Source organism: Tachypleus tridentatus, chromosome 9 (assembly GCF_004210375.1).
Source record: "Tachypleus tridentatus isolate NWPU-2018 chromosome 9, ASM421037v1, whole genome shotgun sequence".
Taxonomy (NCBI): Eukaryota; Metazoa; Arthropoda; class Merostomata; order Xiphosura; family Limulidae; genus Tachypleus; species Tachypleus tridentatus.
Genome location: NC_134833.1, coordinates 143,619,709 through 143,635,975, shown reverse-complemented (window position 1 = coordinate 143,635,975; position 16,267 = coordinate 143,619,709). Strand labels below are relative to the sequence as shown.

The 16,267-nt window shown below is 29.8% G+C and overlaps 1 protein-coding gene across 11 annotated transcripts in view; it reads right to left on the bottom strand.

Annotated features, from left to right (window-relative positions):
- LOC143226567 (ryanodine receptor-like) overlaps positions 1-16,267 on the bottom strand; it is a 250,771-nt gene that overhangs the window by 65,903 nt on the left and 168,601 nt on the right. For all 11 annotated transcript variants that reach the window (XM_076457710.1, XM_076457700.1, XM_076457702.1 and 8 more), the window contains 13 exons: positions 15,375-15,456; positions 14,887-14,913; positions 10,291-10,427; positions 8,827-8,962; positions 8,284-8,337; positions 7,523-7,638; positions 6,851-7,029; positions 5,228-5,298; positions 3,889-3,976; positions 2,841-2,972; positions 1,995-2,150; positions 1,819-1,878; positions 1,532-1,675 (listed from right to left, as the gene is read on the bottom strand). In XM_076457710.1, the coding sequence (XP_076313825.1) occupies positions 1,532-1,675; positions 1,819-1,878; positions 1,995-2,150; positions 2,841-2,972; positions 3,889-3,976; positions 5,228-5,298; positions 6,851-7,029; positions 7,523-7,638; positions 8,284-8,337; positions 8,827-8,962; positions 10,291-10,427; positions 14,887-14,913; positions 15,375-15,456 (1,382 nt within the window). The remainder of the gene's footprint in view (positions 1-1,531; positions 1,676-1,818; positions 1,879-1,994; positions 2,151-2,840; positions 2,973-3,888; positions 3,977-5,227; positions 5,299-6,850; positions 7,030-7,522; positions 7,639-8,283; positions 8,338-8,826; positions 8,963-10,290; positions 10,428-14,886; positions 14,914-15,374; positions 15,457-16,267) is intronic.

Sequence of the window (16,267 nt, the reverse complement as noted above, 5' to 3'; positions counted from 1 at the left end):
TTCTTTATTGTGTATGCTATCTGTGCGTAGCTGTATTGTAATTTTATAGTCTTTCTGTTTTATTTTCAGAAATGCAGTACAGTCGTATAATGTGAAATAAACAGTGCTAAGTGTGTCCATCAGACATGTTTATTCATCTTTTCTACAGTTGCATCTACAATAAAACATTGAATCATCAAACCCTTCATTAAATGGGTGTAGTTTATCTGTGTGCCATTATTACTCTAAACGAAGAATCCAACACTTTAACAACTTAGTAAATATATAAATCAGAAGTACTTAAGAAATGTGTGGCCAGTGACAAAACTAATAAGTGTAACAAATTTTTGCCATGTTTAAGAAATGCTAGAGTAACAACTCTCTGATGATACTTATTTTGTACTGTGGTAAAATTTGACACTACAAGATGATTATTAATAATTTTTAGATATTTACAGATTCATTTAATTAATATTTAGTTAATAAGAGTTTAATTTTTTTCAATTGATATAAAAATGTTTTTACAAGTGCTTATTTTATAAACGTATTAATGTACCCTCCCTTCCCTCTAAAAAATTCAGCTGTGCATATGCAGCATTACAAAAATATTAAAAATTTCAAAAAATAATTTCTGTACCAGAAAATATTTAATACAAAATTAATATGCTAAAAAAGTTCTTTGAAATGTTGTTTTTTAGAATAAAGCTAATACTTCTTTTATCTCTTTGTGTATGAATTTTTTATTGATTTACTTTGCAACATATATCTTGAAATAAAGATATGTCTAAACCCTTATGTGGCACATACATGTTTCTTTGTAAAACTCTCTTCTTTAAACATATTTTACAAATTTTTTTTATGCCAAAGTTACAAAATTTAGAATCACAGTGTAAAATATTGCATTTAATTTGCTAATTTATTTAATATGTAACAGTACAAATTAAAAAATTTAAAATTCAACTTTAAATGAGTTAAATATGAATGTTTTAATTTTTTTCATTACTGATCATGATTTACAAAATTTAATTATACAGTTACTTCATAGTGGTCACTTTTTATTTGTCCTTTGTCCTGTATAAATATAAATGAAATATTTATTCATGTATATTTAAAAACATCTTTTATTTCCATAAATAAGTACTGGTATAACATTAGTTATATCATTCAGGGGCTTTAATTTATTTCAACCTACAACAAATTGTTTGTTGTTTTTTTTTAATTTCACACAAAGCTACCCAAGGTCTATCTGCACTAGCCATCTTTAATTTAGCAGTGAAAGACAATAGAGAAAAAAGCTAGTCATCACTACCCAGTACCAATTCTTGGGATACTCTTTTACCAACAAATTTTGGGATTGGTCATCACATTATAGCACTCCCAAAGCTAAAAGGGAGAGCATGTTTGCAAGTCCAGTGCTTAAACCACCTGGCCATTCAGAGTCCCTACAACAAAACAAGCAAGTAAACATTATAAATTAAAACTATAACCATGCCATAGAAGGACCCAATACTTGATATTGTAATTTAGTTTGAAAACCAAAAGAAATACAAACCATGTGAAGCCCATATAAAACCTTGGCCATGTCAATAATCCTTTCAACTAGCTGGTCAGCAGTAACTGTCAGTGCAGTTGACTTCTTACTACCAAGTTTACTATATAAATAGTGTTGCCAGCTCATATCATCACTGGGATCAATCTGTCAGAAAATAAAATTGATTTTATGTAAAGTTATAAATACACAAAAGTCATCACATTTTTATATATATGATAATATTTACAGCATATTGCAAATGTTTAGTGTAAATACAAAAAACAGAAACAGATATAATTAAACATTACCTTGTCTGGCAGAGTCAGTTGAGTTTTCACATAATCAAATATATCAGAATCTTGATCCTTCTACAAAAAATGACAAAAGATATAATGTTACTTTCATATTCACATATAAAGCAGATATTTTATTATGTTTTTTTTTTAATATCTTTGCTAACTTCATCTCTACTTCTAACAGTTACCTTTAGGAACTTTTCTTTGGCATGTTGGACAAGTTCTTGCTCTCGACCAGCGAAAAGATTCAAGCCAACAGGTAGAACACGTTTTAAGCAGGCAACCATCAGGCTGGAAGCCAATTCTTTGTCTTTATCTCTTTTACCATCTCTTCGTTTTTTTACCTGCATAATGCATTATTTAATGTGATTAGGAGAACACAGAAATATTTTGTTATACCTATAAATCTGATTTGTAAACGATTAAACCAAAATTGATAATAATTAGAATTCACTTGCTTAATCTGGTTCACAGCATAACAGTTGCTCTTTACGAAAACTGGTCATATACATATATATAGCTCCTAAACCACTACCACATCTTTTATAATCTAGCTGGCCTAATAATCATTAGTATTAAGCAGAAGTCCTTAGCTGGCTCTGGACAGGCTGAAGTACTGTGATTGATATATTATAAAATATTCTCCTTTTCTTAAAATATAAACCAAAACCAAAACTTCTCTGCCTTTGCTAACAATATATCTTTCATCTGATCAGAACTCTATAATAATGGTCAAATCTGATCAGTCATATTTATTAATTAACACCTACAAATAGTTTGCACAAATTATATGTTTGATACCAAATCTTCTCTGCCTTTGCTAATGGTATATCATTCATCTGATCAAAGCCTTATGATAATGGTCAAATCTGATCAGCTATATCTATTAACACCTACAAATATTTATCATTAATTATATGTTTGATATACACTTTGTGTATAACGTATAACATATTCATTACCATAATATCAAAGATAATACTGTGTATATTCCACAAATGCCAACTCTAAGAAAAATCTTAAACATGTCCTACCTTCTTTGATGATGTGGTGGTATATTCTGTAGATTGTACGGCAGTTCGCCCTCTACCAGCTGCTGGCATGATCAGTGCCATATTGTCAATTTCATGCTGGGAGATAAAGTTCTGTTCTTCACGCCGGAAATACTGAAATAAACATAATTCTTGTGTGAAAACTGAACAAAACTTCAAAATACAATAAGTTTTGAATGTCTACATGTGATATTTTAACACCTACTAAAATGTGAAAAAAAAATACTTGTTAGGTAATGCTGAAATTTTCCTTTTCTTTAAATGAAACCATATAAGGTTGTAAAATAAGTTTAATATTTTACAGGAAGAAAATTTAAATAATTTTATCATAATCATTATAAAAAATAAAAGATGAAGAATGTAAAAAACTTTATGTCTACCATAACGAAAATTAAGTTTAAAAACAGCAAGTTCCTTAAACTCGTGAAAAAATATTAGTGTTTCTTATAGCAAATATAGTGAAAATTTGTACACAAAAATACATTTTTTCTCAATCTTTACTCAAACTAACATATAAATAGCCCCCCACTAGTACAGAGGTAAGTCCACAGACTTACAACGCTAAAATCAGGGGTTCAATTCCCTTCGGTGGGCTCAGCAAATAGCTTGATGTGGCTTTGCTATAAGAAAACACACACACACAAGCGTATAAGTAAACTAATTCATTTATGAATATATTACTAAGAAGAAGCGTACATAAATGATGAATCAATACATTCCAATCATCACATTTTTTTTTTATTCCATTGCATACTCCTATTTAGACAGTACATTAAATTAGCTACAGCGCTAACAATATTGGATTTTAGTCCTTATCTATGTAGGTACTTTGTTTTAATCAGATTTAGTAAAAATTTAACACTGCTTGTCATAAATGTAATAACAATTACCATGTACTTCTGTTACATCATTTAGTGACTAGAGTGAACTGCTTTGTCGTATTTTAAATTATTTTCAATACAGTATCTGTTCATCTTATCTCACAAATCTTCTTTTAAGCACTTACTTATGCAATAGGTATAGAACTTACCTGTGAGCGAGACCAAAGGTTAAAAATGTGAGCCACATAATTGTATAGTTGTTCTGCATCTTTTACATTGTGTTTCAACCAATGTGCCCTACAAGAAGTAAAATTAAAAAATAGATACTGTATAAGATAATTAGAATAGAATTAATGAAAGTATTGCAATTGGATAACATTAGTAATTACTTAAATTAAGACTCATGAGGTATGCAAAATATAAGTAATACTCAAAAAACACAAGGTTATTTTTCACTTTCTTAAAATATAATAAACAACAGTTTCCAGGTGTAATTTATTTTTGTTCAATTAATCTTACAAATTTATTAATTCATCCAAAAGACCAGACATATCCCTTGAAAAACTATAAGACTAAAAGAACATAAACTACAAACACACAATACCTTTGCCTTAACCAAACATGATTTTAGAAGAGAATAATTCACTCAGTTAGAAGAATTTTCAAATTATTGCAAAGTATGACAACTTCAAGCACAAATTATTTTAATTATGGTATATTTGTGAAGATGACTTTCATACAAACAGTAATGTTAGCACAGATGTATCTACTAAATATCACAAGTTCATACCAAAGAACAAGAACCTGGTTCTTATTAAAATGTTAAGAGGCACTAAGAAAGATATTAATGATATTGAAATGATATAGGTTTTATCACAAAAATACATTAATAATATTTTTCAAACCATTCTTTCAATGTGTTGTGTCCAGTAACTTTATATTTGAGCAACTAGACAGTTACCATCTCTTTTGAACATCAATGTCTTTAAATTTAACAGATATCTTCTATCAAGCAGTTACCAATTCTTTTAAATGTTGGTATCTTTAATACAATACATATCATCTATTAGACAGTTACCAATTATTTTAAATGTTTGAATATTTAAATCTAACAGATATCATCTATCATACCTTTATTCAATATTTTAAATGTCTGAATATTTAAATCTAATAGATATAATCCATCATACCTTTATTAATTCTTTTAAATGTTTGAATATTTAAATCTAATACATATCATCTACCATACCTTTATTAATTCTTTAAATGTTTGAATATTTAAATCTAATAGATATCATCTACCAGGCAGTTACTAATCCATTTAAATGTTCCTATCTCTAAATCTAACAGATATTGCCTGTCAAACAGTTATTAAATATAATGACTGCACAAAAATATTGAAAACTCAAAAACACAAAAAATATAACAAACTTGGTTTTCTTGGTAATCTGCTAATAAACTGAAGTACTTTTTAAATTTGATGAGATACAGAAGTAAAATATCTTTAAAAACGTAGATTTTTAAACCAAATAAAGAGAAGCTTCTCACCTCTGAAGATCTGCATATTTTATTAAAAGAGGATAGAAGGCATATATATCTCTAACAAGGAGAGAGAATTCCTGCAAGAAATTAAAATGTTTGATTTTTATCTTGACATATTTCAAGATGAGGCTAAAATAATTCAGACACTGAAAGAAAAACGTTTTGAACAATTTAAAAAACAAAATCATAATAAATTTTAAAACCTGCTATTCTAGCTATATGAATGTTTTTTATTTTCTTACAGTTTTCAACCTGACAGTAATTACTTAGAACCAAAATATTTTAATTGTGTTATCCAATTAAAATCCTGTGATTCAATTTCTATATGTAACTTACTTAGGATTAAATGCATTATTACACACAGTATTTGAATAATATGTTTTATGTTAAGATCATAATGAAAATATGACTTCCTAGCTGAAAATATGTCAACCTTGATGAAAAATTACAAATAACTACAACAAAATTCTAAAATTAAATTAGAAATCTAAAGTTTTTTGGTTTCTTTTTCATCTTCAATCAATTTTATTTAAAACCTTTGAAAAGAAGTATTTTAATACTACTGATTATGTGAACAAGATTTGCAAAAATGAGATTTATAATATGTTTTGGAAAATACTTTAAGTATCTGATTTTATGGCGAAGCTACTTAGGTTACTTACTGCCACCTCTAAATTTGAACTACTGACCAGAGGGAAGACAAGTACCATACCACCCACTGTTCATGCTAAACGAGTGACTGTCACTCTTACAATGCATCCATAGCTCAGTATGTGAAGAATCATTTGTGGTACCACACTCGTTCAAATGAGGCTAATAGCTCTGAAATCCAGAACTCTGCCTTAGGCAAGCATGTGCTACCAAGTACTTCAGTATTCTCACATGTTGGAATGTATTTCACACTTGATTTTATAAAGAGTTAGGAACCAAAAACATCAATGACTCTGAATGACTTATGAACCCAAAACAGTGATTGTTAGTTACCCTGGTTACCATATTATTTACTCTGAATGACTTAAGAATCAGAAATATTGATTGTTAATTACTGTGGTTACCACATTATTTTCTCTGAATGACTTATGAACCAGAAACATTGATGTTAATTACCCTGGTTATCACATTAGTTACTCTGTGTGACTTATGAACCAGAAACATTGATTGTTAATTACCCTGGTTACCACATTAGTTACTCTGTGTGACTTATGAACCAGAAACATTGATTGTTAATTACCCTAATTACTACATAAACTACTCTGATTGTTTTATAAATCAGCAACACTGATTATTAGTTACCCTGGTTACCAGATTATTTACTCTGACTAACTTATAAATCAACAACAATGATGGTTAGTTCTTCTGGTTACCACTTTAATTACTCAAATTGATTTATAAATCAGCAACACTGATTATTAGTTACCCTGGTTACTACATTTATTACACTAACTGATTTATGAATCAGCAAAAATGAGTGTTAGTTATTCTAGTTACCACATCAATAACTCTGACTGACTTATAAAACAGAAACATTGACTGTTGGTTAGTCTGCTTACCACATTATTTACTTTTATTTATGAACCAGTAACATTGTGTCTTGGTTACTTTAACTGATGCTATTTTCATGATATGTACCTCTTGAAGCTGTCCCTCAACCTGAGATGTGTCATCAGTAGAAGACTTCAGATAGCCCCTCATTAGTTCCTCCTTGTGAAAAACAGCCTCTGCTCGTGTACAGATCTTTTCTGATAGTGGTAGAATTGGCTCTTCTAACAGGGTTTCAGCAGAGTTGATGATGATCTGACCAGCATTAGCTAAATAAATAACGAGTTAGCGATCTGACCAGCACTAGCTAAATAAATAATAAGTTAGCAATCTGACCAGCATTAGATAAATAAATAATAAGTTAGGGATCTGACTTGCTTTAGCTAAATAAATAATAAGTTAGCAATCTGACCAGCATTAGATAAATAAATAATAAGTTAGGGATCTGACTTGCTTTAGCTAAATAAATAATAAGTTAGCAATCTGACCAGCATTAGATAAATAAATAATAAGTTAGGGATCTGACTTGCTTTAGCTAAATAAATAATAAGTTAGCGATCTGACCAGTTTTAGCTGAATAAATAATAGGTTAATATGCTAAATTTCTTTTTAGCTTAAGCAGGAAAATTATTTATTTGGAAAACAAAGACGAACAATCTGACAGGTTCATTTTTCAACAGAAACTCTAAAGCAAATAATCCACTAATTTGTAGAAGATGGATTTTCATATATATTTCCAAGAAATTGAAAATTTAAGCCTACCAGCAATACTTATCATCCAGGTAGCTCCCTCTATACCAATTTGGTTCCTGATAAGGTTAAGTACGTTCTTTAGGAGATTGTTGAGGTGCTCACTTGTTACCATGGTAACATGGTTTCTAAATTAAGAATGTAGTTTAGTTATACAGAAGAACATGCAAATGTATATACAAAGACACAAAAACACTGGTTCTGACTTGAAATAATTAAAACATTATTATTTTTTCCCTCTAAATAAAACACATTATTATCATAAGGCCAATAATAAATCACATATCATTGACATAAGGCAATACATAACACAACAAAACACAGTAGTTGTAGAGTTATACACAAACTTTTCTTTATGTCAACATACCTTGTGAGCTTTCAGCCTTCTTACTGAAGTCTCCATTGCTTTGGTAAGAAGGCCAAAAATTGCAAATAAAAATATCTTAATGTACAGAAAAGTCCATCTATAATTCTACATATTAATCTACCTAGTTCATGACCCTTAAACAACAAAACACGATATTTGATAACATATAGTAGTATTCTATTCCATGTGGCAGTTACAGATATAGCAGTATGTGGAGATATTACAAGTGAAAAAAGGATTTTTCAAAATCATGCAAGTATAACATTTTACATAATACCAAATTAAAAAAACACAAACTTACATTTCCAGAAGTTCTGAAAAATGTAAGTGAATTTACTTAGTGTCTTCAACAATGTTTATTTGCGATACAAAATGTTCAAATGTTCATTGATTAAGAATATCTCACCCTGTTGTTAAGTTCACATTATCAGGTCCCTGATTCCACCAGAAGGGCAGATAACTATGAAAAAATATATAAATATTTAAGTACAACAATGGACGTATATGTTTAGATCTTATATAACTGTTTGCTTGTGAAACTTGTGTAAATGCTGAGTATCGAAATTAATATTCCCAATAAAGAGCTTTCCTTTAAACCTACAATCCAGAAGTTTACAGAGATGGACATACACACACACACATATACTAGACTGGCTTTGTCAAGCTAAAATATCGAGATAGTTCAGGTATTACTATTAAATTTTTCTAACTTTTGTACGAAACAAATTCTATAAAATTAATATAATCAACAGCTACCTTTAAATGCTAAGAAATTAACACTAACAGATAAAATAGTTCAAACGTTACCCATGTTCAACATCATTATATGTTTTTATTATAGTACAAGGAATGTTTACTACAATAGATTTAATATTTCAAAAAAAAAATAGTATTACTTAACATAAACTTTTTTTGTTTTACCCTCTGCTGAAAAACTATTATCACTAACCTGCATAACATGGGCAACATGACATCAATAACATGAGGAACATCCATATACTTGGAACCACTGTTTACAAACTTGTCAATCTGCTGCATAATATCCTCAACAGTTGGCATGCTAGTTTCTAAATCTGCCATTACAGCTATATGCAATCAAATCCAGATATATATGTTTTAATATACTACATTATCAGAGAGGATTGTTTGCATCCAATATTTCTTATAAAAAACCTAAACAACAAAATAAATAATCTCAAATCACTTTTAGCTGTGTACAGTTTAACTTGTTGCTGGACAGAGAAAATCACATATATCACATAATTAATGCAATAAAACATGGGTACCCTGCATTTTAAAATTTTCAATGGTGCTCTTCTATAATCTATGGGAAGAGCTGGTAATTGCACATCTGTGACAGTGTCAGTCTTTGGACTTGTTGATTCCAGTCAACTTGTTCTCCTTACACACACCTGAGTATGTTCGATTAAACAAATGTACACCTTTTCTTTATAAGTACATGATCTGTAACATACTTAGAGTAAACATTGATTGAAACATATGTATAATAAAAGATGGCTTCAACATACACACACTAATAAGGACTTAAAGACTTAAACATGCATACAGTAAATGATTACTTTAACATGTATACACTAATAAGGACTTAAATATGTAAAAGTAAATGATTATTTGAACACACATACACCAGTGAGAATCTAAACAAATGTAGAATAAATGATAACTAAAACACAAGCATGTTTTGTGTATGGTTATTAAAGTCTTGACTTGTGCTTCAAGGTAATGCTCCTGAAGGCACACACAATGATAATGATTAACACAGTTTCTCCACTGTCATGTACGATTACAAGTATTATAGTTATACCTTGTGCTTCAAGATAATGCTCCTGAAGACACACACAATGATAATGATTAACACAGTTTAGCTACTGTCATGTACGATTACAAGTATTACAGTTATACCCTGTGCTTCAAGGAAATGCTCCTGAAGGCACACATAACGATAATGATTAACACAGTTTATCTTCTGTCATGTACGATTACAAGTATTACAGTTATACCTTGTGCTTCAAGGAAATGCTCCTGAAGGCACACATAATGATAATGATTAACACAGTTTATCTACTGTCATGTACGATTACAAGTATTATAGTTATACCTTGTGCTTCTAGGGAATGCTCCTGAAGGCACACATAATGATAATGATTAACACAGTTTATCTACTGTCATGTACGATTACAAGTATTACAGTTACACCTTGTGCTTCAAGGAAATGCTCCTGAAGGCACACATAATGATAATGATTAACACAGTTTATCTACTGTCATGTACGATTACAAGTATTACAGTTACACCTTGTGCTTCAAGGAAATGCTCCTGAAGGCACACATAATGATAATGATTAACACAGTTTATCTACTGTCATGTACGATTACAAGTATTACAGTTATACCTTGTGCTTCAAGGGAATGCTCCTGAAGACGTCCATGAATGGAATATTTATTATGCTTATTCAAATGTGGTTCCATGAACGCAACAGGAAAGGTACTGGCCATTGCTCCTAGACAATTTCCAATTGCTGGACGATGCCTGTAGTAATTATGAAAACAATTTCATGAATTATCTAATCAATGTGTATAAATAATTATAAAACAATCCATCACTCATGGAGAACGTTGACAAGTTTCTGTGCAAAATCAATCACTTAAATGTGGTAAAAATTGAATTTTTCTTTACAGTTAGCCCAGACTATTTTTTTTCAGACATACATTGTTAATAATAATGCTTACTTACTAGGAAAAGTGCAATTTGTTAGTATATTTTACTAATTCTCTCTGTTCTTAAGACATAAATGAGAAATATCTCCCATTTCTGTTAATTTTTAGTATCTTTAAACATGAATTTTGGAATAAAATGATCAAAAAGTTAAGATTTTTAATACTTATTTACATGCACACTTAGATGTGTTTGGAAATACAAAAATAATTATCTCTAAATTATATATGATATTCAAATTATTTTTGGCAAAACCTTTAAATTTTGATTGCTAATCATTGTACTTGAATAGTTGGTGCAACTATCAATTTAGCAAGCTTTCAGCAATTTTATAAATATTCTAACTTGTGACAGCATCTATTTGCCAGTCATGACTGCAAAGGTAGCTAATATTACAGCAAACACAGAGTTAGAGATTATGCAGACACTAACATTCTTTTCCTCAAAAGGTTAATTTGTCTGCAGTATTATCATATTCTTGGTCTGTATTATTCATGTTAATAAGACAGATTTTACTCTTTGTTCATGAAGATTACAGTGTATAATATATTCAGAAAATTATGGTATTACAGTACAAAACAGGTAAGTATCCACAGAATTACAAATATTTTAAAATCACATACATCATTCCACATCACTTTCATTGTAACTGTCCTTATATTCTTCAGTCAAAATAATAAATAGATAAGTAAACTGTACAGGACTATTACTCTCAAAATAACACCTAACACATGAAAATATACATTCCAGTGCACACACGATTCAGGAAACATGTGTAGCTAGTGCGAAGTATGAGTAAAAGGAAGTATGTGCATAGTAAATATTGACTTAAGTGCATATAAACTAATAAAGATCTAAACATGTACAGTAAACACCTTTCTTATAATGACCTTATGAGGACTGGAACATAAGTATAATAAGGGGACATCTCTTCTTTATTGAGAATAAATGATAGAAGAACATTAACACAGTGAATGATGAAGTACAAATGTGCAACTCTTCCCTATAGTAAGTAGACAATATAGGAATATAATTACAGTGAGTTTCCAACTATAAAAAGTTCAGAAAAGTCATATATGTTGCAAATAACATCCAGTATAATATTGTTCATTTTCTTTATTGGAAGTCAAAAACACAACCTACAATGTTTATTATCTCCTAAGGAGCAACCTTTCAGGTTCTCAACGTTATACAATGTATTAATGTGTTGTTTACTAGTACACTGCTGACTGTTTTAAAACTATTCAATATACAAGAGTGTATATATTTGAAACAATGAGTTATTGAGGAAAGGCTAAAATTATGATAGAACTTGAGACCTGCAAGTTAAGATGAGTAACTCAAACTAACTTCATACTATATAATCCAAAACTAAAATAATATTACAGTCAGCATATTTTTTTGGTATAAAAGAATGCCAAAACTAATTCAATACTTCAGTATTGAAATACTATGGCATATAGGCTTACCATGTATTTTTACCTTTCACTTTACAATAGACTTTTTCAAAACTTGTTATTCTATAGATGTTCAATTTTTCCAAAACATGTTGTCTAGAAAGTTATTAAGTTGACTTAATTCTGGCAGCTCATGCTGAGATAACACTTTACTTGGTCATGAATAGTACAGCTGTGAATCTACACGTTCTGCATGGATGTGGATAGCAGGTCGTTCCAGTGGTAGGTCAGTATGTGAATCAAGGTTAAAACCTTATTTTTGTTCTGATTTACTTTTGTAACATAAGGTTTACTCAGTTAAGATTAGAACCTCAACCAAGGAAATTTGGAGACAAACTGTGTTTATAATCCAGTTACAAATAACTGTTCACCATCCATAAGCATGCACACACACATAATGTTTCTGTACACTGAATAAATAGTGCCATTTGTAGAGGAGGCCTGTTGACCATGGGTCAATCTGGATGAACCTGAAAAAGCACCTTGGTTAAAGCTTTTGAAACTATTAGAGTGACCACTGTGGCCGATCACCAGACAAATGCCACATTGAAGGATCTGTTAATGAAGTTAAAGGGAAAGCAACAGAGATCAGACCCCATATCTAATTTGGTTAAATGTATTGTTTCATTCTTCTGGAATCTCATGTAAAGCTACTTGAGGACTATCTGTACTCTTCATTCCTATGTGGGAGGCAGCTACTAAACATTAGTAACTGCCAACTCTTGGGCTACTCTTTTACTAAAAAAAAAAAGTGAGACTGAGTGCAAAAATGATAACATCCCCCTGGCTGACAGGGAAAGCACACTCAATGATTGGATTCAAAGTTCTGACCCACAGATTGCAGGTTAGTATCCTGACCACCAGGCTATATCTTATATGTATCTAAGTTGTTATTGCTCACTACTGCTTATGTATTAATTTCACTAGTTTGTGAATGTTTGTGTGACTTAGAACATACGTAGTTAGACCCTTTTAATTTTTATGTATTTTTGCTAATTATTATCTTTGATACATTCCACATGTACCCTTATATCTTTTTTATTTTTGTGATGGTTCTTAAAAGGTTGTGCTTTGTTTAGGAACTTTGTTTTATCTATATATCCATTCAGGGGAAATTTTGTGTTCTAACTTCTTTTTTAAAAGGATTTAATTCATATTTGTTACTCCTGAATGGTTTGTTTTTAGTTTTTATCCCACTGTGTAGTATTTGAAGTTTCACTAATAAAAGGTGATTCTCATATCATGTTTGTAGTCTGTGTTAGAGAGTACTGCTACCAACTTGCATTTGATGTTAAAGAATTTTTTTTTGTGTACTTTGTCATGCTGCAGTGTTGTCGGTATTAAATAATTTTGTGTATAATTTCTTTGTGACAACACTTAATTAATTTGTACTGAAATTCTTTTAGTGTGAGGTTATCAGGAAATTACGAGTTTTTTAAAGGGTTTTTAAGGTGTACTGAAATATAGTTTTGTGTTTCACATAATGTTTAACTTGCAGTTGTAATTGTTATCTATGTTAAATGATAATTATCATACATCATATGATTCTATAATTAACTTTGTTAAAGCAATTTTCAATGTACACTGCACCTTAATTAAATGGCTTTATTACAATACTTGTCAAATGTTCTTTTGATTATATAATGCATAAGCTTTGAATTTTCATTATTAAAGATTTTGACAATGTATTGTGTTTCTTTACTAAGGGCTGTGTTGTCTATACAGTGTACTAACATTCACAGGGGTCAGAAAATGTTAGAGTCTATGTACAGATTTAATGATTTCAAGCAGCCACCAACCAACTGGGCTTTTAACTTGCTCCAGTGGCAGGGTGATGTATCAAAGTTACAACTTCCTTATGCTAGAATGGGGCTGACAAATCACAAAGTAGCACCAGCTATTTTGGCAAATCTGATGCTACTGTAATGTAAAGTTTAGTCAACCTGGAATAGCACTTCAAACAAAGGAGCCTGGAGAGAAGATATTTATGATTCATTAAAAGTAACTGTTTGTAAGAAAGTATCACACGTCCTGATTCAAACTCAGTTACTCAAGGAACTCAGAAATAGTTTGTGATACATATTTTCTTAAAACTCCAATTATTTTGCAAACCAATCTGGTGGCTCTGAGGAAAATCAGTTCAACCCAAGAATATCACAATATTATCAAGACTGGAATTTTCTAAGGATGGCTTCCATCTTAATTTAAAATGTCTTTAATATAGAAACCAATAAAGCCAACTTGAAATTATGGTAGAAGACATCCATACGAAATTCTAAACACACTTTGTTTATGCAGCATAGAATTTCAATTAAACAGTATTGCACTACCAGTTATTTTAACCAAAATATTTGAGAAAAAGTTGAAGTAATATTCCCTGTGAACCTTATAAACTGCCTCTTGGTAATTTTTCAAGAAATTATTCCTATAAGGTTTAAACTATTTACCATTAATCCTTACTCATTATTAAAAACATACTGATAAACATATATGGGTTATACAATCAAACTTTATAATGTGAAACCAATATTCACATTAGTTAGACAGACAACTGAGTATCTTGTTTTGTTTATTTATGTCAGAAAATGCAAAAAGAAAATCTCATAAACCATTATCATTTTTAGAAATTAGTGCAAAGCCTTACATGAATTAATATCTTTTATTTTCATGTTACCATATAGAAATCTCTTTGTATTGTCACAGTTAATGAATGAACTTATCCTATTAACTAATGGGTTTATATATTCTCAGCAGCCTTTTTATTTTAATTTTAAATATAAAATAAAAACAGGAATAGAACAGTATTCAAACTGTACCTGTCAATTTCAGTCTTGACAAATTTCCTATAAATGTATAAATAAAAATATAATATCTGATTAATAGAACACAAAAATAAAAATAACATATGATAAAAAGATAACAAAAAATTAAAAACATATTAAAAATAAATAAAAGATAAATAATGTTTTTTTTTTATTTTCAAACTTAGAAAAATATGAATACAGTACTGATTTTCAAAGTTTAATCCATTTTTGTTGTCTTTCAAAAATGCATTCATTTGCAGAACATATTAATACCACAAGTTTTTATAAGTCTTACATTTAAATTCAAAACTGGTTTAATAGCAGTGACTATAAAAATTCACATATACACAATAAACATAACAAAATGTAGAAATAAACATAATCCAAACATGCATAACTAAACATAAGTAATTCACATATGCTACATCTTTTCAATTCCATCCTCCTAACTTCAAACAATATATATATATAAATATTTTGCACAAGTTTGGTTTCATTACCTGTCACCAGCCAGCTCTGGGTTTGTTCCAAGAATGTACAAGCTGTTCAGGATTTTGTAGCAAGCAACCTGGATGTCATCCACTAGTGGAATATAAGAGGTTTTAACTCATTTTCTGAAAATTTCTTCTTTTATCTTGTCATGTGAGCAAGTAATGATATCTGATCAAAATGTTTTACATGGACAAAAACAACCAAGTTACAGGTTAACCAGATAAAGTTATGATGAAAATTAAAAAAATACAGAGAGAGAGGATAAAAAGTTACACAAAAGAAAAAACATAGAAAAAGTGTGAACCAATCATTCCTAGTTTATTTCTTGTATAACTTATCATTCTACTATAAATCTTTGAAATAAATTAAAAATAAGATTCCTTCTAAAGTGGATTCAAACCCCAACTGTCAGAGAAAACTATCAATGTAGATGCAGCATTTTAGACTAATACTCAATTCTTGATACCCTAATATCAGTTTTTCCAATTGCCCTTAGATGCTTAAGTCATCATTTTTAATCTGGTTTAGTAGAGATAGAGAGCAATTAAAATTATAAATGAAAATTCACAAAAGTTATAATTTTCTTATACTGAAAATATATTTCTAACAGGTACTTACTTCTCTAATAAAATGGCTATTCAATGCTACCCTCTACTTGCGAACATTTTCTCATTACACAAGCCTTGAGATCCCATTTACATTACAATCAACTTATTCAAATACATCTTGCATGCAAATCATCATGTTATAACCCTCCACCAATAACAGTGCAACATGCTCTCCTGATGCATGACTCCCTCTTTTCAATTTTACTGAACTATCACTTCAGGTTTGAGCAAAAAACAGAAGCACTGGTTTTCAGTGGGAAGTGTGAGTAGAGGTAAGTACCTACTTGAAAAAT